We start from the raw sequence: 23,067 nt of genomic DNA, 5'->3' as shown, positions 1-23,067 counted from the left end.
GGGAAGAGATAGATACTAGTAAGACAGAGAAGAATAATAGTAATAAGTCTTAATTTTTTTATCAAGATTGATTGGAAAGACTAGCCACAGTTCAGAGACGGTGGACTTGCTGGCCATAAACTGGATTTAGAGAGAGTTTCCTCTACAAAAATTAAGATTTGGGTAGTGTAATCCAGAGGACAATGGTTGTGTAAATTACGGATTTGTTTCAACCAGGCGTGGTATTTTTCTTAACAGTTGCTGCGGCCCAAGCATTAGCCGAAGAAAGAAGAAACCAAGGTGGGGTTAGCACTGTTTCACTCCAGGCCCCAATAAGCACAAAAGTAAAACCAGGTAAAAAAACAACAACAGTGTTTTTCATACGACTATTCTGTATTTTGACCTTGGGAGCAGTTCTTTCCATGCAGCTCATATTTGTTCAAAATGTGACGTTCTTATCTTCAGAAAAAATAAATATATCAGAAATTAGATGAATGAAAGTCTGCAGTGCCAGGCCAGGAAAACCATCCTTGTTGTGGCCCACTGGCAGCCAGCAGAGCTGGCAGCAGAGTCAGACAGTAAGGAGGCTGGGGAGGACCATGGGCCAGTCCTGGAGTCTGGGGAAGGCTCTGAAGAGGGCTCTGCAGCGGAGGCAGAGATGGGGCCAAGGCCATCTGGGAGTGATGCGCTGACTCCTGCGCGCATACGCAGAGCTGCCAGAAAGCAAGAACAGTTAAGACAAAAGAGGCGACTCAGGAGTAGGGCTTGGAGATGATTGGCCCCTCCCATAAGATAATAAAGATGGAGCAAAGGGACATGAGCCTTTGCAGGAAGCAACTCTGTTCGTTCTGGTCGGTTTAAATTCTAAAGCTCTGTTTTGACTCTGTGCTCCATGTAGCCTTGCAAAGCTAATTGCCAATTAGGTCTTTGTGCGTGTCAAGGGAGATAAAAAAAGTGGGTGTTTATCAGCCTTATCCCAAAGGACTGTGGCAGACTTCTGTCGGACTCTTTACAAACTATTTGTGACTCATCACGGGCGGTGAATGAACAGAATTCACAGCCATTGAAATAAAAAGAGGGTTTTGGGGACTAATCGTGTGCTTTAAACTATCTCAGGAAGCCTAGGTCAGAACAATCCCCTTGTAATCTGGGAAATAGTGGTACTGGCGTGCGTCCTATGTAATGCATGAAAATAAGTGAATTAAGATTTCCTGCAGTGAGTTAGAAAGTACGTTGGCACACAGCCATTCAAGATACACAGTGTGTATCCTGAACATGAACGTGCTGCCTTTTGCGTGCGGAGGAGGAGGTGTGTATTTTGTTGGAAATGGTCCCTTGTTCCTCCAGGTCCCTCCAATGTGCTAAGCCAGGAGTCCCCAAACTTGGCAGCTTTAAGACTTGTGGACTTCAACTCCCAGAATTCTCCAGCCAGCTAGGCTGGCTGGAGAATTCTGGGAGTTGAAGTCCACAAGTCTTAAAGCTGCCAAGTTTGAAGACTTCTGTGCTAAACATTTGAATTTTTTTTCTCTCTCTCTCTCTCTTTTGCAGTGCTTGATGGTTCTCTCTTGAAATCAGAAGAAAGGCAGAGGCTTGCTCGGGAACGTCGAGAAGAGCGGGAGAAACAGCATGGTATGATCCTACTCAGTCAAGCTTCTTCACGCAAAGGTTTTTAAATACATGAGGCTTTGATTTTCAACGGCGGGTTGGTGATTGTTCCCGTCGCAAAGAGGAGCTTTCGAAACACACGTGGTCTCCTTAAAGACTGACACTCCAGATCCGAGGCTGAGCAGAGCTTTGACTGATCACATGGTTCCTGTCATGTGCAGAGTGCTCTTCCCGGGTTGCCATGTTCCAGATGCCAGCAACAAATTTCTTCCCATTCCAGAAGGGAGATTTAGGACTAAACTCGTGTGCTTAAGCCATTATTGTTGTTTTAAACTTCCTGCAAGTGACTCAAAGAATGCTTTTTAAGAAACCTGTTGAAATATATTTTCTCCTCTCCTGCTGGATCCTGGCTGGGTGGGTAAGCAGGAGGGATGGAGCAACCCAAATGGCCTCAGGTGGCTTTTGTGAGCTAGACTGCAACTCTTTAGAATTGCCTCCGGCTGCATTAGCAGAGTATTTTGGAAAAAAAAACAATTCCATCCGTTCTGGAAAATCCCAGGTTGAGCTGAGCTGAAAATAAACACCCATGCCTGGAGTCTTTTCTACTGTTGTGTCAGAGGCAGATTAATCAGAATAGAGCTGGAAGGGACCTTGGAGGTCGTCTAGTTCTACTCAAGCAGGAGACCCTATACCATTTCTGACAGATGGCTGTCCAGTCTCTTCTTTAAAAAAAAAAAACAACCCAGTGATGAAGCACCCACAGCTTCTGAAGGTTTCTGATTCCCTCATCTGCAGCAACTAAGATCACAGCCCATGGTAGCTAATTCTTTGTCCGTAGGCCAAGCAGGCCTGTGTGAGGTTTAGGGGTTCATGGAAGGTTAACCAACCAACGCTTGGGCTGCCAGCAGCCCAAATATTCCCTTCAAGGATTTAATCCCCCTCCCTTGAAGGAGGATCGGTTTGTGAGACCAGATCCAGACAGTTTGGCTTCCTGCTTCTTCAGTTCTGCACCACTCCATTCCACGCAGAAAAGCCTATTTCCTTCCTATCGCTCTGTAAAGAGAGGCACTTCTCAGGACTTGAGGTTTTGGCTTGTAGTAAAAATGCATCCTTGGCATAAAATGATGCTTCTTCTTTTCTCTGTTTTTCCTTGACCTGAAGCGGATAAGGTGGATCCTGGCAAGTCTTGGCTCTAGATGGAGGTGGTTGAACATACAAAATCTGATCAGTGTGATATTCTCTGTCTCTTTTCTCTCTGTCTCTCTCTGTTTCTCTCTTTCTGTCTCTGTCTCTGTCTCTCTGTTTCTCTTTCTGTCTCTCTCTGTTTCTCTCTTTCTGTCTCTGTCTCTGTCTCTCTGTTTCTCTTTCTGTCTCTCTCTGTTTCTCTCTTTCTGTCTCTGTATTTGTCTTTTTTCTCTGTTTCTCTTTCTGTCTCTTTTTCTGTTTCTCTCTCCCTCTCTCTCTCCCTCCATCTCTCTCTCTCTCTCTCTCTCTCTCTCTCTCTCTCTCTGATTCTGTAAAGCTCGATGTTTGCAATTGCCAGCATAACACATTCCTCCCCCCCACCCTTTCTGGGCTCCCCGGGGTTTTTCACTTTCCTGTACTGTTTGGTGAATTTTTGCAGCTGCCAAAGAAACACAGATCCTGGAGAAGGAGAAGAAAGCGAAGCTGCAGTACGAAAAGCAAATGGAAGAGAAGCAGAAACGGCTGAAGGAGCAGAAGCTGAAAGAGCAGCAGAGAAGAGCCGCAGTGGAGCAGAAGAGGAAACAGAAGATCGAAGAGGAAAAAGTAGCGTCCAACTTCATGTTGATGTTTCTAAGGGAGGGTCAGCACTGGCCTTTAACTTTGTAGCTGGGACAATGAATAAGTCCGTGACCTCGCTGTCATTATTTCCAGTGTCTCCCTGGCCCATTTGGCATTTGGATCAGTTTCCCTGACAGGTAGTCCTCGACTTACAAAAGTCCGTTCAATGACCGAAGTTACAACGGTCCTGAAAAATGTGACTTGTGGCCATTTTTTCACCCTTCTGACTGCTGTAGCATCCCCAGGGTCACGTGGCTTAAATTCACATCACTTTGACAACTGACTCACATTTATGACGGTCGCACCATCCCCAGAGTCACGCGACCCCCTCCTGACAAGCGAAGTCAAGGGGGAAGCCAGATTCACTTAGCAACCGTGCTAGTAACCGAACAACCGCAGTTGATTCCCTTGACAAATATGGCAAGGAAATGGGGCAAAGCCCACTGAACACATGTCTCACTTTAATGTAAATTTGGGCCTCAATTTGTGGCCGTAACTTGAGGACTACCTGTATTCCGTGGTACGCAATGTTTATGCAGCTTGCGAGGAAGCGCTCAAAAGTCTTCCCCCAATTTTAATTGATCCGTTCCCACTTCTGCGATTGATTTTTAACTGATCACTTTAATCATTCAGCATGAGTGGTGTGGTGGCCTAGAGGTCTGGAGCTCTCATCTCACAATCAGGTGGTTGTGAGTTCGATCCTGGTTAGAGGCCGATTTTTCTCTCTCTGGGCACATTGAGAATATATCTGCTGAATATAACTCCGCATTGGCGACAGGAAGGGCATCCGGCCATTAAAACACTCAGCTACATTCAGTTGCCCAGACTCTCCACCCCGCAAGGGATTATGGGATCTTGAAAAGGAGAGGATGACTTTAATCGTTCAACAAGAGCATTTGGTGAGAGGCAGGATTAGGCAGGCTGTGGTTCTTGGTCATATTAGGTGACTAAAGGTTTCCACTGACACGACAACAAAAATGCAGTGGTGTGAGCAATTATTTGCCTGGCCTCAGGAAGATTTGCAGGCAAATTTGAAAAAGGGAGCCCTTTATGAGGATTTCCTGTAGGTTATCATATTTGACTTGCATCAAGGGTTGCAAGCTGTATTTTCTTTCCTCTGCCAATCGGTGGCATTTCCTGAAAACTTGGTGGTTGAAAATTTCTCCCTGAATTGCTTTCACTCGGGGCACAGAAGGGAGTCCTGTAAAGTGGAAATCCATCTGATTTGTGAACTGAATTAGCCAAATGCTTTTTCCCACCTATGCCAGATTTTTGTATAAGAGTCTTTGCGCTTTAGCGTTCCTTTAAAATAGAATCAATTCTGAATCATTGGAGAATTCTGGACAGGTTTGCATTTGGAAGTGAAATTATCCCCCTCCCCACTCCCCCCAAATGCACCTGCTAGTGATAATGAGGAGGCTGAGAAGAATAAATTTATATATGAAACCATTGTACGGTAATAATGCGAGAAATTATACCTGCGTTTCTTAAACTTCAACTCCCAGCATGGCTGGCTGGGGAATTCTGGGAGTTGAAGTCCAAACATCTTAAAATGGCCATGCTTGTGAAACACTGAATTTACAGAAAGCACAGAAGTGGGTTTACTAATCTGTCAGGCCCTCCTGCCACATAACAGCTGAACATGTGCATCTTAGCGCAAATCCTGTTTATCACCAAGATTACGGCTAATCGGGGTCTCTGGTCTTCAGCTGGCCTTGCATTCTAATTAGTGACATAAAGTCCTGTAGAAGCTGGTGAATAATCAGCTCCTGTTGGGGGGGGAACGGGGGGTCTACTTTCCCGCAGGCAGCAATCAGTCTTTGCAAACTAATCCCCAGACGGTTTGATCTATAGGTGCATTACGAAGCGGTGGTCCATCGAACGTTGGAACGCAGCCAGCGGTTGGATACGCGGCAGAAACGGTGGTCGTGGAGCGGGTCGGTGACAGACACCAGCGGGAAGGCAGGTGGGTCCTTCCCTTGGACTCCAGGCTGTCCATCTGGAATGCGACGTTAACACGTTTTGAGAACGCCGGGTTGGGGAATCGTGGCGTCCCTGGCTCTCTCTGAGCTTGGTTATTTTCTTGCGGACGTTTCGTGACCCAGCTAGGTAACACCATCAGTGCTTGTAGGGAGGAGGAAGAGGACTGTGGGGTCCTTAGCGTTCTCTGAGGTTGTTTATTTTCTTGCAGGCATTTCACTACCAAAGTAGGTAACCTCGTCAGTGTTTGAAGGGGTAGATAGGATTTGCAAACTAGCATTGATGATGCTGGATCATGAAACATCTGCAAGAAAACCCAAGCTCGGAGAATACCAAGGATCTTTAACCTTGAGCTCCAGATATTCTCTTCTCTTGGATTGGGGAACGCTGAGACGGAGTGTTTGGTCTTGGCACGCTGGAAGGAAGTGAATTCAATATTACCTAGTCAAACACTATGGAATAACAGACGCCTTTTAAAAGCCAAGACAATTTAACTTCCCTCCGGTTGCTAACCATTTTAAGACAACCGAGGGCCCCATCTCTTAACTTCTTTCTTTGAGGAGAGCTGCGATAAATTTGTGACATGAACCTATCCATTTCTCTCCCACAGACGCCCCAGCTGTAGCTGAAGGTGGGTTCCCTTGGAATGATCTGTCTGCTTGCCTGCTTTTATTTTAATTAACCTTAAACCCCACTCTCCCCCCCCCTCAAGCATCCTTTGATTTGAGAATTTCAGAATGAGCAATTTTAGAAGTTTGCTCTGCTGCTGCTGCTGCTATTCTCAAAGCAAAACTGCTTTTCTGCAATGCTCAGATGTTCCATTTGCCCCCACAGACATTCTGGGGATCTGATCTGACCTTTCTGTGTCGATGGCTGGTTTAATCCACGGATGTATTTGTCTTATTAAAATTTTTGCACGGTGTCGTGTTGAGAATTCCTGCTGTCCTTGGGCTGTGACGCTTGTTCACCTGTTTACCTGTCCTAAAAAGATCATTGTACACAATTTTAAAGGATAATTTTATACCTTCAGTTCTTTTGATAATCAGGCCATCTAGTCTTCCAAAGGGAAAAAAAACACATCCTTTTCTATCCTTTCTCTGTAAACCTTAGTCCAGGACTGGGAAACCTGAATGCTTCTCTCGTAGATCCTAATTAACACAGCTACAGGCAATCCTTGACTTGAGACCGGAATTTCTGTCGTACGAGCCATCGACTTTGTCACCCTTTTTAACCGCGGTCAGAAGCAAGTTAACCACAACTGCTATGCAGATGTGGTAGTTGAGCAAATCCAACTTCCCCGATGGACTTTTTTTTTTTTTGCCGGAGACTGGAGAAAAAAAATATATGCAAAACACAAGTGATGGCAGGATGTAGCAGCCAGTTGCAAATATAAGCATCCAAATTGCGTTCATGGTGCAACGGTCATAAGCATGAGATCCGTAAAGCACTTTTTTCCTGAGGCTGCCATAACTTTGAAGCGACGCTAAGCAAACGATCATAAGTCAAGGGCTACCTGTAATGCTCCTGGGCAAGGGGTTGTCTAAAATACTTACCAATACCAAGTTACTTGCCTCTGATCTAGTCCGTGATTCCCGCTAGGAACATGTAACAAAATGTTACTTCCGTGTGTTAAAAAGCCACCCGGACGTTCATCATAACTGACATTCAGAAGCATTACTATATCTGTCGTCCTCCGTGTCTGTCTGTCAGTCATCTGCCCTTGCGTCCATCTCTCATCCATCTACCTGTCTCCTGGTCAAAAAGGCTTTGTCAGAATACTAAAGAATACTCATTTGTTCCTTCAGCCAGCAAGCGCTCTGCGTCGGCACTGAACCTCAAACAGCCCGAAACAGCCCTTCACAAACGCCTCTCGTCCTCGGCAGCACTTCTCAATTCTCCCAGCGCAGGTAAGGATCAGACTCCAAGACCCACCGTCCTTCTTTCCAAGTTGCGGGACCCCCTAAAAGTTGCCCTTTAAATCAGGGGTCTCCAACCTTAGCAACTTTAAGCCTGGAGGACATCAACTCCCAGAATTCCCCAGCCAGCAAAGAAAGCTATCTCTATCTATCTATCTATATCTTTTTCTTGCAGGAACAGCTAAAAGGAGTTCTTCCCTAAACAGGCTGAATAACAAAAGTTCTGTGAATTCTGAGCAAGGACTACCCAACGCTTCACAAGCAGAGCAGAAAGGTGCAGCAAACCAGCATTTTGAGATAAACATTATTTTGATTTAACGAGAATTATTTCATTGATCTATCATTGATGATTGATCTATCATTTAAGTGATTGTTCCAAGTTACAACAGCCCTGGAAAAAAGTGACTTCCCCCCCCCCCCTCACGCTTTTAACAACCTTTGCAATGTCCCCATGGACACGTGATCAAAATTCGGCTGCTTGGCAACCGACTCACATTTATGACGGTTGCAGTGCTTTGGGGGAAGGCATCACGCGATCCCCTTTCGCGTCCTTCCAGCAGGCGAAGTCAACAGGGAATCCACATTCGCTTCAGAACCGTGTCACTAATTTAATGCCTGCAGTGACTCACTTAACAGTTGTGGCAAGAAAGGTCATAAAATGGGGCAAAATTCACTTAACAAACATCTTGCTTAACAACAGAAATTTTGGTCTCGATTGTGGTTGTAAGTCGAGGACTACCTGTATATAAATAGGAGGATTATCCAAATAAATACAAACTCTGCAGGAATCTTTGCTTCCAGAGAAAGGGTTAATCCAGAGTTCAGTTTGTGCCATCTTAGTTGTGCCCAACCTGCACAAGCAGCTTAAAAATAATTCTGTAAAACCATTCAAACTTTCCTTAGATCCCAATTGGGTTTCTACTAATTTTTGTTTTCATTAAGTTCCTTTACAAATCATCAAGAAGAAACTAGACCTGGTTGTAATACAGAAGCAGGCATTTTGGACTAAAATGAGCCACGGTGGCACAATGGTTAGAGCGCAGTCCTGCAGGCTTCTTCTGCTGCCTGCAATTTGGCAGTTCGAATCTCACCAGGCTCAAGGTTGACTCAGCCTTCCGTCCTTCCGAGGTCGGTAAAATGAGGACCCAGATTGTTGGGGGCAATTAGCTCACTCCGTAAACCATTTAGAGAGGGATGTAAAACACTGTGAAGCGGTATATAAATCTAAGTGCTATTCATATTTGGGCCTGGTGATCTCATCCCTGCACCTGTGCTCTGGGTATCACCTGAGTTGAAGTTTGTGGTTTGCCTTAAACCCGGATTTCTCAACCTTGGCAACTTTTAGATGTCTGGACTTCAGTTCCCAGGATTCACAGGTTCAAAATTCAGAAGTTATGACAGTTTCATGGTCACAAGTCCATGTGGTGGCCATTGGTGACTTTCCCAGCCAGCTTCTGACAGGCAGACTCCATGCGGGAAGCCAAGTTTTCTTAATGACCACATGATTCACTTAACAATATGAGGTTCGATGGGACCATAAATCCAGAAAAATTCGCTCTTAAGAGCAAACCCCCTGGATAGATCTACCACTCCCCCACAGCTCTGCATAACCCCCTTATACCCAAGGGGTATGCTAAGGTCAGTGAACAGTGATTTATACTGTTTCACTGACTTTTACGATCTTCTAACGCGGAGTGCCCTGTTAGAGCACCCTGCAGGAGCGGTGACGTCACTTCCAGGGAAGCCAAGTTTTCTTAATGACCACATGATTCACTTAACAATTGCGGTGAATCGCTAAACATCTGGGCAGATAAAGTTCATAAAACAGAACAAAACTCTCTTAACAACTGCCCTACTTAGCAACAGAAATTTTAGGCTAAAATTTTGGATCATAAGGATTTCCTATATTGTAAGATGGTCGATTTAAATTAGCCTTTATTCCCCCCTTTGATACTTGAGGATAACCAATCCAAGAAGTAAATACTGGGTGCATTTCTTTCAAATTTGTAGTCGGCGAGCAGAACAAGTATGTTCTAAGCCAGGATTGTTGCTGTCATTCAGTCTAACAAGATGCCTTTGATGATCATCTGAAATTGTGTATATCCGAGTCAGCCTGAGCATAGTTTAAAAATAATCCGTCTGTTTTGGGTTCTAGGAGAACCAGAGAAGAAGCGGAGTTCATCGCTGAGCAGAGTGAGCAATAAACTTCCCGAAATAGAAAATGTGCAGAAAGAAGAAAAAGCAGGTAGCTAAGAATTGACTCAGTTAGTGATTTCAAAAAGTTGTTGCAAAGTGCCCTTGTTATTCGTGAGTGTCAAAAATTTGAGTAACAGTTGAAAGGGACCTTGCAGGTCATCTAGTCCAACCCCCCCCCCCCCGCCATCGCCCAAGCAGGAGACCCTACACCATCTCTGACAAATGGCAGTCCAGTCTCTTCTTGAAAGTCTCAAGTGATGAAGCTCCCACAACTTCCGAAGGCAACTTCTGTTCCATGGGTTGATTGATCTCACAGTCAGAAAATTTCTCCTTGTTTCCAGGTTGAATCTCTGATAAGTTTCCATCCATTGTTCCTTCTCTGGCCTTCAGGTGCTTTGGAAAATAGGTTTCATGTGTGTGTGTGTGAGAGAGAGAGAGAGAGAGAGGGAGAGAGAGATTTTATAGAAAGCCACACACCTCAAATTGTACAGCTAGCCCAGGTCAAACCCACTGGTTCCCACTATCTGCCTGCATTGCTTCCTTCCCGATTCTTTGGGGGGCAGCCCATGTGGACCCTCCAACACCTGACCCCTCCTGCCTATTGGACAATACCTGGCACTGCCTTTTAATTCTCTTTTTTTTCCCCTTTTTAATAAGACCTTGTGCCTCGTAGGCAGCTCTTGGCAAGGGTGCTGTTCTTTGCAGTATCTAATTTTACTTATTTTGATCCTGCCTTTATTCTTTTGATAAACAACTCAAAGGTAGCAAACACAACTAGTACTTTTTCCTCCTCCTCTTTACCCCACAACGACAACCTTGTGAGGTGGATTGGACAGAGAGACCAGGTTAGTCTCTTGGTTTCGAGAAATCAGAAGTCTGGTCGCGCTTTTTTTTTTTTACTTAACTGGATTAATTGTTAAGGCGCTATCTGACTTCTGATTTTGGCAAGTGCATGTAGGCTTCAGCAGACTGGTTTTACTTAGCTCTGGAATTTGGGTCCTATTTTTATGGATTTATTAAACTTGTATACCCACAAGTGTCTCGTGATGGGAAAGGTCCTAAGCCTTCTCCCTGGTGTGGACAGCCTTCCACCCAAAAGTGTCCTCCATCTTGCTCTCCCTGGAGACTCCTTGTTGACTCCTCCTTCGTTGCTTCCCGTCCCGCAGCTCGGCGTTTGGTCGGCTCCTTGGAGAACACCTCCGTCAGTCGCCTGCTCGCCCCCACCCAGGCCTCTCTAGCCAGGAGTAAGAGCGCAGCCACCTTGTCTGCTGAGGGCAAAGATTCCGCAGGTAACAGCCCGGAGCCATCCAGCATGGCAGGGCTGCTGGGGTTGTTTAGAGTAGAACCAGATGGGATCTACTGATCTATTCTAACCTTGCCTTTGTCAACTCGCAAAGCATCCCCTGCCTGCTCTCAAGTTGCCATAGGCCAGGGGGGATAGGAAACCAGCGAAACTGCACAGTAGCCAAAGACAGATGCACATTCCACACTTATCTCTCTCAAGGCTGTATCCCAGGGTTACCTGCAGCAGCCGGAGGGGAGTGACCTCTATAACCTGCAAAATTGCTCCATTGGCGAATGTGATTAATGACTCACCCTGGGGTGGGGGAAACAGGGTTGTAAATTACATAGGTCAGAGCTGGCTTCACTTGGGAACGTGTGAACATGAAGCGTCTAATAAATAACTGGCTTTCTTTTGAAGCTTGGCTCGAGACTCAAGATTTAATTAGGGCATCCGTCAGAACCCTGACAGCCTTGTTGTGTGTTTTGCAACCAGCAGGATGGAGACTGAATCAGTTTTGCTCCTTCCCCCAGATATCAAATCTCCTGAATTGCCCCATCAGGAGCTTTGAAGATTGCAGGCAGATTGGGGGTGGATGTCTGCTTTCTACCTGGAATTTGGATCCCAGGAGATGCCTTCAAGAGCAGCCAACTTGAAATATTTTTTTGCACGTGCCTGTAAAGACTTTAAAACAAACATGGCAACTATAGCGATTTTATGGCCTATCAGCTTCTTGACTTGGCGGTTTACTTGCAGGCATTTCATGACCCAACTGGGTAACATCATTGCAAGAAGGGAGTGGGGTTTGTGGAATGGAGGAGGAGAAGGGGAAGAAGAAAGAGGAGGAGGAGGACTGTGTGGATCTTGATGCTCTCTGAGTTTGGTGGTTTTCTTGCAGACACCTCATTACCTAACTAGGTAACATTATCAGTGCTAGAAGGGACTGGGGTTCTAGCACTGTGTTGTGACATAGGCCTAAGTAGTTATTACCAGACACAATCAGTCCTAAACAAAAGTATTTTATTAGAACAGCTGAGAATTACTTTGTTCTCAGCTTAGTCCAAATTAATTCCAAAACAAATCCTGTAGAAAAAGTCCTTTGGCCTTATCACAAACCTTGTCTTCTTTGGTACCCTGCCAAAGGCTTTTCTTGGCAAAGCCCCACAAGAGATGCCGACTAGAACAAATGTAGCAACGTTGCTTTCCTACAAAGAGCCCAAGAGCCTTTGCTGTTCTTTTAAGCCTTATGGAAGGGACCAATCATCTCCTGGCCTTACTCCCAAGTCATCCTTTTTGCTTTAGCTGTTCTTCCCTGCTGCCAGCTCTTTGCATGCATGCACTAGGAACAGGCTCCTCCTGTTCCTCTGCCTCTCCGTTGTCCGCCTCTGGAGGCTCCGGAGTCCGTGCATTGCTCCCAGATGGCCCTGGTCCCACCTCTGCCTCCGATGCAGAGCCCTCGTCTGGGCCTTCCCCTGGCTCCAGGACTGGCCCATTGTCCTCCCCAGCCTCCTCACTGTCTGACTCTGCTGCCAGCTCTACAGGCTGCTGGTGGACCACAACACACTGATAGATGTTACCTAGTTGGGTCACGAAACGTCTGCAAGAAAATCACCAAGCTCAGAAAGCACCCAGGACCCCACTGTCCTCCTCCTCTGCAAACGCCACTCCCTCCTAGCACTGATGATGTTACCTAGTTGGGTCATGAAACACCTGCCAAAAAAAAAAAAAAAACCCCACCAAACTCAGAGAGCACCAAGGACTCCACAGCTCAACCCTGAGCTGCAAATATTCTCGGCTGTTGATACTTTTCTCCCCTCTGTCCTTGTTCAGCTTCCACCAGCTTCCCAGCCCACCTCCCCAGAGTGCCATTACGTAGTCGCAGCACAGACCGATTGAAGGGGGCTGCCGCCTCTTCCTCGGAACGCGTCTCCTCAGAATCTGCACAGGTAAGTCCACCTTTTGTGTGGCCGGCTGCTGATTGCAGCTTCAGTGATAGCATCAGTACAAGCCCCACTGATAATGGAAGCCCCCCCCCCCAGTTCTTTTGATAGGATGGCTTCAATTACTCCCCCCGCTTTTGTGATGGAGCAGTTGTGATGAGATGAAGGGTATAATTGAAGTATTCGAGGAGGGTCTTGTTTGTAACGTTTTTGGCATTGACGTGGTTATGCAGGGGTTTTAAAAAGCCCTATTCTACCTCTTTTGAAACCGAGTTTTGCTGACAATCCTTTGATTTCTGACCAGCTTTTCTGTAATTCAACGTATTTTTCAGATAGTGTAGAACAGCAGTCACCAAGTGGTGGTCTGCAGAAAAATTATTTGCTTTTCTTATATTGCACTAAACCAGGGGTCCTCCAATTACAGCTCCTGGGCCGGATACGTGCAATGAACGTTTGTGTTGCTGCAGAGAGTCTCCCCCTTCGGGGTCTTCTAGTGCAGGTTGGAGGGGGGCAGAAATTCTGGCGGGGTCTTCTTCAGTCACCTGGTGCAGGGCTTTTGGTGAAGGCTGGAGGGAAGCGCTGTTGGTGACGAAGAGCCAGAGGGCCTTGTTCCAATGGGATTGCCTCATGGCCTGGAACTGGCTGACCATCTCAGCCTGCAGAGCCTCCAGGCGCCGGTACCTGGCCTTGCACTTCCACAGGTCTTTCCTCTGCTTGGAAAGCCTATGCTCCTAGTCCTCAGTGAGGTGCTTCTACTGAGCCGCCACCTCGGTCAGATCCAATTTGAACTGAGCTGTTTTGCCAACTCTTTCTCGTGGTGGCTGCTTAGCTCCAACAACTGCTTCCTGTTGGGGCCCTAAGGAGCCTGGCTGGGCAGGAGAGGAGTGGCTGGGAGGGAAGAGGCAAGGAGAGGCCAGCAAGATGCCCCTCGACATGAGTGACATCAAGTTGGCCACACCCACCCAATCACATGACCACCTAGCCACTCCCACCCAGTCGGTCATTAGGCAGATCATATTAGTGGTCCGCAGGATTTAAAATTATGAATTTAGTGGTCCCTGAGGTCCGAAAGGTTGATGCCCCCTGGTCTAAAACTCTTATCTCCCCTTCGCCTCCCTATGAATGCGAATTAAAAGACCTGGGTTCTATTTTTCACCATCTCAGCTGAGAAGAAGATTTTTCTACCCAACAGAGTGGAATTTATTCTATTTATTTGTTAGCTGAAGCTCTGCAACGTCTCTCAAGAGAAAACCGGTGATGTGACAGCATCTCTCTCCGTCTCTCTCTCTCTCTTCTTTTCTAAGAAACCTGAGCCAGCAAAGCAGCCCCCATCTTCCACAGGGAGGAGAGCTCCTTCACCTTCTCTGCCCAGCTCCAGGCGCTCAGTCTCACCCGGGAACGTGGGGAAATTCCCTCCTTCTCCAGCAACGATCAGGTTTCTATCCCGTTCAGAATCTCTTGCTTTTGCTCCATTGTGCTCAGGCTAAAACCAGTCAGTCAGTCAGAATAGAGCTGGAAGGGACCTTGGAGGTCTTCTAGTCCAGCCCCTGCTCAAGCAGGAGACCCTAGAACATTTCAGACAAATGGCTGTCCAGTCTCTTCTTAAAAACCTCCAGTTGTGGAGCACCCATAACTTCTGAAGCCAGAAGCTGCTCCACTGGTCAATTGTCCCCACTGCTCGGAAGTTTCTCCTTAATTCTTGCACCTACTTGAGCAACCCCAAGAAACCTATTCAAGAAACCAATTGTTTACTTCTTGGTTTCACGTTCTCTCCATAAAGTCAGAAGGACTTTAGAAGTCTGTGGAGATTCTCCGTCCTCCAGGTCATGGTTGTCCCAAAGGTGCTTTTTCAAGAGGCAGCTGGACTTTCTGGTTTTTCTTTGAAGACGTTTCGCTTCTCATCCATGAAGCTTCTTCAGCTCTGCCTGGATGGTGGGGAATGGAAGGCTCTGCAGCCATTTGCACCACTCGGGTGATCCTGAGGACACAGACATACCTCCAAGCGGCCTCAACGACCGTCTAAAACAGGGGTCACCAACTGGTAGTCTGTGGTCCGCGAGAAAACTTTGGTGGTCCGCAGAAAAATTATTTGCATTTTTTATATTTATCTTTTTTTAAAAAATGCATATTAGTGGTCCATGGGATTTAAAATTAAGAATTTAGTGGCTCCTGAGGTCCGAAAGAGTGGTGACCCCTGGTCTAAAAGGATGCAAATGAGTATAAATCCTTCCGTTGCCCACCATCCAGTCAGAGCTGAAGAAGCTTCTCGGAGGAGAAGCGAAACGACTTCAAAGAAAAAACTAAGACTAGTATCTGCGAAGGCGGCTTATGAAGGCTCAAGCAAGCAAGCGTTGGGTCAGCGCATTCTTCGGCCTTCCGAGCCCCTCCTAATCGCTCCCCCTCTCTCGCCAGACGCAGGACGCAGCCGTCTTCCCTGAATGTCTCGCGGCAGCGGCCATCCTCACCCATGGCGGCCTCGAAACCGGCCCCGATTCAGCGCCCGCCCCTCACCCCCAACGTCCTCGGCGTCACCAAAAAGAAGAGCGAGACGGACAGCAGTCCAGCCCCTCAGGAGCAGGGAGCCGTTGGGGGCCCCTCGGAGAAAGAACTGCCCGCAGGACCCTCTAAAACCAAAGAAGGTAAAAGAGAACTCTAAATAGAGACTTTAACCCCAAAATATACATATTTATGTGAACATTTAAATTTTTATACACAGTTTTAGACATTGGTGGTTCATTGTCCATCGCCCAGGGTCTGTCTCTGAGGGAGATGGGTGGTTTAGAAATGTGGAATGGAGGGTGGATAAAAATTGGTATTTTTTAATTAATAAATACATCGGATTTTTTGCTGTTGTTTAAATCAGATTTGGTTTTTATTTTTATCAAATTTATTTTAATAAAGCGCTTTTGGAGTAAAAATCTTATCTAAAGATAGTTTCTATTTAAGATAGATTAATAATTTAGTTTACCCAGCATGAAATGGAGCCGAGTTACATAGCCTGAGGCTTTATATATTCTGCAATATTGGGACTGCCGCTGAGTCAACAGTGGGACAGAGATGCCCATTGCTCTTTAAAAATTACGATTTAAATCGGTTTGATTTAAATCAAATCCATCCTGCTGAAATGTAAAACAAACAAGTAAATATAAATTTCTTTTTAAGGGTGACATGCGCCCCTGTCACCATTGCTGAATCTGTCTTAGTACCAGACTGTTTCCCACGTTGCGCTCAATAAGAGAGCCGTGTTTCTCAGCTTCGGCCACTTTAAGATACGTGGACTTCAACTCTCAGAATTCCCCAGCCGGCATCACCCAAACCCCCACCCCATCCTTTACCCCTCCCATCCTGCAAAGGAGGCGCTTTCTCTCCCCCCCCCCCCACAAGTAAACTCATACAGGAAAAGGGTCTAATCCAGGCCATCCTTGGCTGGATCCTTCCACCAAGAGCTCCAGGTGAGTCGGGGGCTCGGCTAGGGCCAGGTGTGTGCAGCGAGAGGTTGCTCCCCCTGCCCTATAGGGAGTCCTCGACTTACAACAGTTTGTTCAATGACCGTTCAAAGTTACAGTGATATTGAAAAAGTGACTTACGACCGTTTTTCACCCTTATGGCCATTGCAGCATCCCCTCGGTCACATGATTTATATTTGGATGCTTAACAACCTGACTCACATTTATGACCCCGTGTCCCAGGGTTGCGTGATCTCCCTTTTGCGACCTTCTGACAAGCAAAGTTGACGGGGAAGCCAAATTCACTTAACGACCGTGTTACTAGCAATAGCACTTAGACTTATATACTGCTTCACAGCCATCTCTGCAGAGTCAGCCTGTTGCTGCCAGCAACCTCGGTCCTCATTTTAATGGCCTCGGAAGGACAGAAGGCTGAGTCAACCTTGAGCCGGTCAGGATTGAACTCCTGACAGTGGGCAGAATTAGCAAGAGCACTTAGACTTATATACCACTTCACAGTGTTTTACAGCTGCCATTAAGCGGCTTACACTGACAGCACCATGCCCCCAACAATCTGGGTCCTCATTTTACCGACCTCTGAAGGTTGGAAGGCTGAGTCCACCTTGAGCTGGTCAGGATCGAACTCCAGACAGTGGGCAGAGTTAGCCTGCACTACTGCATTCTAACCACTGCACCACCACGGCTCGGATTAACTTAACAATTGCAGGGATTCACGTAACCTTTGCGGCCAACAAGGTCGCAAACTGGGACAAAACTCACTTCACAAACGTCCGACTCGGCGACAGAAATTTTGGGCTCAATTTTGGTTGTGAAGCCGAGGAGTAACTGTATCGCTTTAAGCAGGCCCCCGGGATCCCTTCCTGGCTGCTGGGTCCCGCTTGTCGTCCCCTTAGCACCTGTAGCTAAGCATTAAATGGCATCGTGGGGCGGCCTGAGCGGCCCCTGGCTTCAGCCCCCCCGTGTTTTCCTTTGCAGAATCACCGGCCTCCTTCACCTTCCTTCCTGAGTTGCCACCTTGCGTCTTCAGTCCCTCGTCTCCTGCCGCGCCGTCTTTCTGCTCTCACGATGTCCCGCCGGCCTCCTCTCTCGGCAGAAGGATGCTATTCGGCTACGATCCCATGTCGCGCCTGGGGGTCTCCTCTCACTCCCTGAGCGGCGCCAACCCCAGCCCTTCCCGGGCTAACTTCCCGGGCCAGGGGGCTTCCCCCTGCATCTTCCCGCCTTGCGTTCCTAGCACGCCGGACTTGGGGAGTCCTGTGTCTGCCAAGGGCTTCCCCCCTAATTTTGTGATAGAAGCCAACAGGCATGGCGACGCAGGCGGGCTCAGCCCCCTCCAGTGCATTAGCTTCCCGTGTCCGCGCCAGCCCAGCTTGCCCTACCGGCTACCGACTCCCCCTCCTTTCTGCCGAAGGAATTCAGTCCATCGGCCCATGACAGTGACCACCGACCCCTATGTCCTGAATAAGCTGCTGCACACTTTCCAGACCATGCGGTGCAGCGTGGACAACATCAGCCAGGAGCTCAGGGTGCTAAACACTCACCTGGCCAACCTCTCCTACCACTTTGGTGCCCTGTCCATCCCAGAGTATTCTTCCGCGAATGAGCAGGACGACTCGGATTAAGCCAAGCAAAGGCTTCGCTGCTTGCTAGTTCAGGCTCCAGGGTAATCATTCTGCTTTGAAGGCAGAAACTTCAGAGGGTTTTTTTTTCCCCACCCGTTTGCACAGTTCACAGCTTCAACCCTAGACCTACAGGTGACAGAGGAACATTTCGCCCATCCCTTTCATACGTGCCCTTCTCTTCGTCTGCAGGAAATGAAGCAGTGGGAAAGACCAAGCGAAGAGAGGCATCTCCCCGTTTAGATATTTATCTATTTATTTATTTATTGGAGCATCTCCTCTTTTTTCACAATAAATGGTCTCTTGCAATATAGTAGAGCAGTCCTTTTTGTTTTTGTTTTAAAGATAAACCAACAAGGGTATATAAATATTAAACACCTCAGGGGTGATCTTTATTTATCTCGAGCAAAATCTGGAGAATTTTACAGTCGTTGCAGTCTTCATGAGGACATTTGTACTTTCCACCAAACGATTAACCTGCGCCTTTTTAATTTGTCCAGTGTTTGGATGTGTGTTTGCTTGTGTTATTCGTATTTGGGGTCAAGGAACAAAAAGGGGATTGGACTGTGGTAGAGGTAGAATCCTTCCATTGATTACTTTCCCCCTCACAAGTTATATATACAAGGCATTTTTTTGGAGGTCATCCAAGTGTATCGATTAAATGTCCAGGAAGGGTCAAGTATTAGCTGACTGGATAAATAAATAAATACAAAACTGTATTTATTGCTTCAAATCTGTAAAGAAAGAAAAAAAGAAAGAAAGAATGAATGAATGAATGAGGAGGTCTTTAATTGACGATGTGGAATTGTATTTATTTATTGCCGCAGAGAGAGAGAGAGCACCTGGTTTAGGGAGGGCCAGCTGGGGAATTCTGGGAGTTGAAGTCCACCCATCTTAAAGTGGCCAGGGTTGAGAAACACTGCCATAGAGCATAGTCCTCCAAAATAAACTGTCCAGGGTTGAAATTATTTGTCACTTCAGTCCATGTGACTTAATGTTTGTACCCAACACACACACACACAGCCCGGTGGAGCCTTGGATTTGCTGTACCTAAATTCTCCATTTAGCTTGGTGGAGCGTTTTTGAATTCCTGAAAACCTTCCGAGATAGAAGCAAAATATCTTTCGCACCCAAGAAACCTCTCTGTGGCCAGAGCTGCTTCTAGCCAAGCCTCCCTTAATAGCCAAAGTGGTCGTCGTCTCTTCGGGGAGTGAAACTCGCCACATTGTAAAACCCGGCGTTACGCTTTTCTTTATTTTGAAATAATTCCTTATTTTGAAAGAACTCGAAGCATGGAAGCGGAAAGAATCTGCTTAGGAACCTAGAGCTTAAACCCTTCGTGTTTGATTATTCAACTTGGTTATTCTCACACCATCGAACTTTGCATGAGGCTGCTGACATGGAACTTGGCGTTTATTGAAAAGCCTTTACCTTCACTTTCAGTCTACATTTGCATTCAAATCCCCTGACCAGCAAGGAGACTGTGTTGCCGACCCACTAAAATTGTGACAAGAATTTGGAGGGGGGGGAGGGGAACTGGGATCCATGAGCCAAAGTTTTCTCCTCCCCATCCTGTGTAAACCAAGCTGAATTGTGAACAGAACAGAGTCACAAGCGATGGAGCAAAAACAAAAATTAGAAAACAAATTCAGCTCTGACTGCCTCTGTATGGTTTTGTTGAAGAGCCGTGGTGGCGCAATGGTTAGATTGCGGTATTGCAGGCTAGTTCTACCGACTGCCAGCAGTTTGATTCTGACTGGCTCAAGGTTGACTCGGCCTTCCATCCTTTTGAGGCCGGTCAAATGAGGACCAAGATTGTTGGGGGCAAGAGGCTGACACTGTAAACCACTTAGAGAGGGCTGTAAAGCACTGTGAAGCAGTATTTAAATCTGAGTGCTAGTGCGAAGGAAGGAAGGCTGTAAAGCACTTGAAGCAGTATATAAGTCTATATTCCTTCCTTCCCTCCCTCCCTCCCTCCCTCCCATTCCCTTTCTCATTCTCCTTCCTGGTGGCGCAGTAGTTAGGATGCAGCATTGCAGGCTAACTGCCCGCTACTAACAGTTCAATCCTGACAGGCTCAAGGTTGACTCATCCTTCCGAGGTCGGTCAAATGAGGACCCAGATTGTTGGGGACAGGAGACTGACTCTGTAAACCACTTAGAGAGGGTTGTGAAGCAGCATATAAGTCTTAAGTGATATGGCTATTGCCAAAACCATCTCTTTATTTTTCCAGATACGAGTGGCAAAACTCTTCCAGGGACCACAACCGCCGAAGAAGCATCGAAGATCTTGGCAGAGAAACGCCGCCTTGCCCGGGAACAGCGAGAGCGCGAAGACCAGGAAAAGCTTCAAAGAGAAGAGGAAGAAAGGTAAATGAGAGCGGGTTTCCGTCATCGCAGAAGTGTGCATCTACACACCCAGAAAGATTTTAAATCAAGGTTTTTCTGGGAGTGTTAGCAAACAGCACCCTCTGAACCCAACTCCTGGTCACCTGGGATAAGAATCTAAGAGGCTAGACAAAAATAATTGAATAACCTTTGAAAATTCTAAATGGCTTATCAATTAAATCTCAGAAATTGCCTTCTTTCTTTAAAAAGAAGCATTCTCTTCTTTGGATTGCTGTCTGGTTGGTTGAGTTGATAGGTTGGCAGGTAGGTTTGTTGGGTGGGTTGATTGGTTGGTTTGTAGGTAGGTTGGGTGGGTGGGTTGACAGGTAGATAGGTGTGTTGGGTGCGTGGGTTGATTGGTTGGTATGTTGGGTGGGTTGACTGGTAGGGTTGACAGGTTGGTAGGTTGGGTGTGTGGATTGATTGGTAGGTAGGGTGGTTGGGTGGGTTGATTGGTTGGTTGGTTGGTTGGTAGGTAGGTAGGGTGGGTTGATTGGTTGGGTCGGTGGGTTGGCAGGTTGGCAAGTAGGTTGGATGGGTAGTAGGTTGGTTGGTTAGGTTGACTGCTTCTTGGTAGATTGGTTGGTTGTTGGTTGGGTTGACTGCTTAGGAGATTGGTTAGGTTTACTGGTTGGTTGGTTGATTGATTTAACATATGACAATGTACCCCAAAAGGCTGGGCAGTGAACCACGTCCAAATCTACAATTAAAACAGTGAAAAACATGAAACAAAATGCAGTAGCCCAGATTCAAAACAACCCTAACCATAAAAACAGAAGAGGGGCTCCACCGGCACACCAACCCCAGGCCTGGGCACAGGAGGTCTCAGTGCTGCCGATGGAGATTGCAAACCAGGTTGCATGAGGCTGGCTGGCCTGCCTGCACAAGCCAGCTTTTACCCATCATCCCTTTGCTTTGGGCTCTTAGAATCCGGAAAGAGGAGCTGGCCAGCTTAGCCCAGGAGAAGCAGGCCCAGGAAGAGGCCGCTCTCCGGGAGATGGAAGAGCTGAAGAGAGCAGAAGAAGAAGAGCAGCAGCAGCTGGCTGAGAAGGACCGAATTCAGAGGGAGCAGGAAGAGCAGGAGAAGCTGGCAGACCTTCAGCTGCAGGTCGGGGTCTCAGCAGGGCATCCTTTGGGGCTTTTTCAGCCTGCCCCACCCCCCCCATGAGGGTGGGCCACAATGAATTGCGGTGTAACGCCAAGCGGCAGTGGCAGAGTTAAATCCAGGCTTCCACTCTTGGGTGTGCGACTCGAACACAGGACCCAACTTAAGAATTGGGAGCTTCGGCCGTGTTGCGCTGTCCTTTGCTGCCGTAACCAGCCCTGGCCTTAACTTGTTTTCTGTAATGACGGTCGGTCCCTTTCGCAGAGGACAGGCTGGGGCCTGGGAAACTCACCACGGCGGCTTTTCCTCTTTTTAGCGGGAAGAAGCCGAGGCGAAGGCCTTCGAAGAGGCCGAGAAACAGCGGCAGGAACGGGAGCGAATTATGCAGCAGAACCTGCAAGAGAGGATGGAGAGGAAGAAGGTAGGAGCCCCTTCTTCCTCCTCCTCTTCCTCCTTTCTCTCTCCTCCTCCTCCTCCTCTCTTCTCATCCCCCTTTCTCTCTTCTCTTCCTCCTCTTCCTCCTTTCTCTTCTCTTTTCTCTCTTCTCCTCCTCCTCTTTTCTTCTCCTCATCCCCCTTTCTCTCTTCTCTTTCACTTTCTCTTTTCTCCTCCCCCTTTCCCTCTTCTCTTCCTCCTTGTGGAAAGTTTCCTTTTAAAGATAATCCTTTCCCCTCTGCTTCCCCCCCCACCCCCCACCCCAGCACTCAGCAGGGAATTTTATTTCCATTTTTTTCCTGCTGAGTTTATGGTATCTTCCATTCGAGAATGGCAGGGCACCTGGTTGCCTCCTTCCCCTCTCCCAGTTTGCTCTCTCGTCAGAGCCCTGCAAGGTGGCTGAAGAGGGACACCCTGCTCTTCCTTGCCATTCCTGTCAGGCAGGAGTTTTAACCAGTGGGCTCCGTTGCCCTAGAATCCCCTTGAAACATTTGGGGTCTGCATCGTGTCCTTTAAACGGAATTTCTGTCCTACAGAGAATCGAAGAAATAATGAAGAGGACGCGGAAGGCCGAGCAGAGCGACGCTAAAGTAAGCGTCTCTCTTGTCTCTCACCGGGCAGCTGAGCTGCTTTGGACCTTTAAATGTTGCCCAAGTTATTGATCTGCAAATAACCCTCCAGCGAGCCCCATCCACCCTCCTACGTATTGATTTGCCTTGGCAACAGGCACAAAGCTGATGCATGGTGAAAGGAAAGGAAGAAGAGGAGGAAGAGAAGAGAGAAAGAGGGAGAAGGGAAAAAGGGGGAGGAGGATGGGGAGGAGAAAGGGGAGAAAAAGGGAGGAGAAGAAGAGAGGAGGAGGAGAGGGAAAGGGGGAGGAGGAGATGAGAGAAAGGAAGAGGAGAGAAAGGGAGGAGGGAAAAGGGGAAGAGGACGGGGAGGAGAAGAGAGAGGGGGAGAAAAGGGAGGAGAAGAAAGAGGAGGAGGAGAAGGAAGGAGGAGAAGAGAGGAGGAGAAGAGGAGGAGGAGGAGAAAGGAGGAGGATGGGGAGGGGAGAGAAGGGGAGAAAGGGGAGGAGAAGAGGAGGAGAAGGAAAGGGGAGGAGGAGAGGAGAAGAGGAGGAAGAGAGAAGGGAGGAGGAGAGAAGGAGGAGGAAAAAGGGGAGGAGGACGGGAGGAGAGAAAGGGGAGAAAGGAGGAGGAGGAAGAAGAGGAGGAGGAGAAGGAAGGAGGAGATGAGAGAAGGAAGAGAGGAGGAGGAGGAGAAAGGAGGAGGATGGGGAGGATAAGAGAGAGGGGGAGAAAAGGGAGGAGAAGAAAGAGGAGGAGGAGAAGGAAAGGGGGAGGAGGAGAT

General features: G+C 47.4%; 1 protein-coding gene across 1 annotated transcript in view; it reads left to right on the top strand.

The window, feature by feature from the left end:
* The window catches only part of MAP7D3 (MAP7 domain containing 3), a 36,605-nt gene that overhangs the window by 7,812 nt on the left and 5,726 nt on the right, over positions 1–23,067 (top strand). Inside the window, exons 2-17 of the mRNA XM_058197150.1 lie at positions 238–333; positions 1,528–1,608; positions 3,209–3,372; positions 5,242–5,353; positions 5,978–5,998; positions 7,173–7,274; positions 7,459–7,557; positions 9,439–9,528; positions 10,646–10,768; positions 12,592–12,707; positions 14,006–14,136; positions 15,114–15,340; positions 20,021–20,156; positions 21,102–21,282; positions 21,596–21,700; positions 22,251–22,304. Of these exons, the coding sequence (XP_058053133.1) occupies positions 238–333; positions 1,528–1,608; positions 3,209–3,372; positions 5,242–5,353; positions 5,978–5,998; positions 7,173–7,274; positions 7,459–7,557; positions 9,439–9,528; positions 10,646–10,768; positions 12,592–12,707; positions 14,006–14,136; positions 15,114–15,340; positions 20,021–20,156; positions 21,102–21,282; positions 21,596–21,700; positions 22,251–22,304 (1,838 nt within the window). The remainder of the gene's footprint in view (positions 1–237; positions 334–1,527; positions 1,609–3,208; positions 3,373–5,241; positions 5,354–5,977; positions 5,999–7,172; positions 7,275–7,458; positions 7,558–9,438; positions 9,529–10,645; positions 10,769–12,591; positions 12,708–14,005; positions 14,137–15,113; positions 15,341–20,020; positions 20,157–21,101; positions 21,283–21,595; positions 21,701–22,250; positions 22,305–23,067) is intronic.

This window comes from Ahaetulla prasina, chromosome 11 (assembly GCF_028640845.1).
Source record: "Ahaetulla prasina isolate Xishuangbanna chromosome 11, ASM2864084v1, whole genome shotgun sequence".
NCBI classification, from domain to species: domain Eukaryota; kingdom Metazoa; phylum Chordata; class Lepidosauria; order Squamata; family Colubridae; genus Ahaetulla; species Ahaetulla prasina.
Note: the sequence above shows the minus strand (reverse complement) of the source record. Positions and strands in the feature narration are given on the sequence as shown.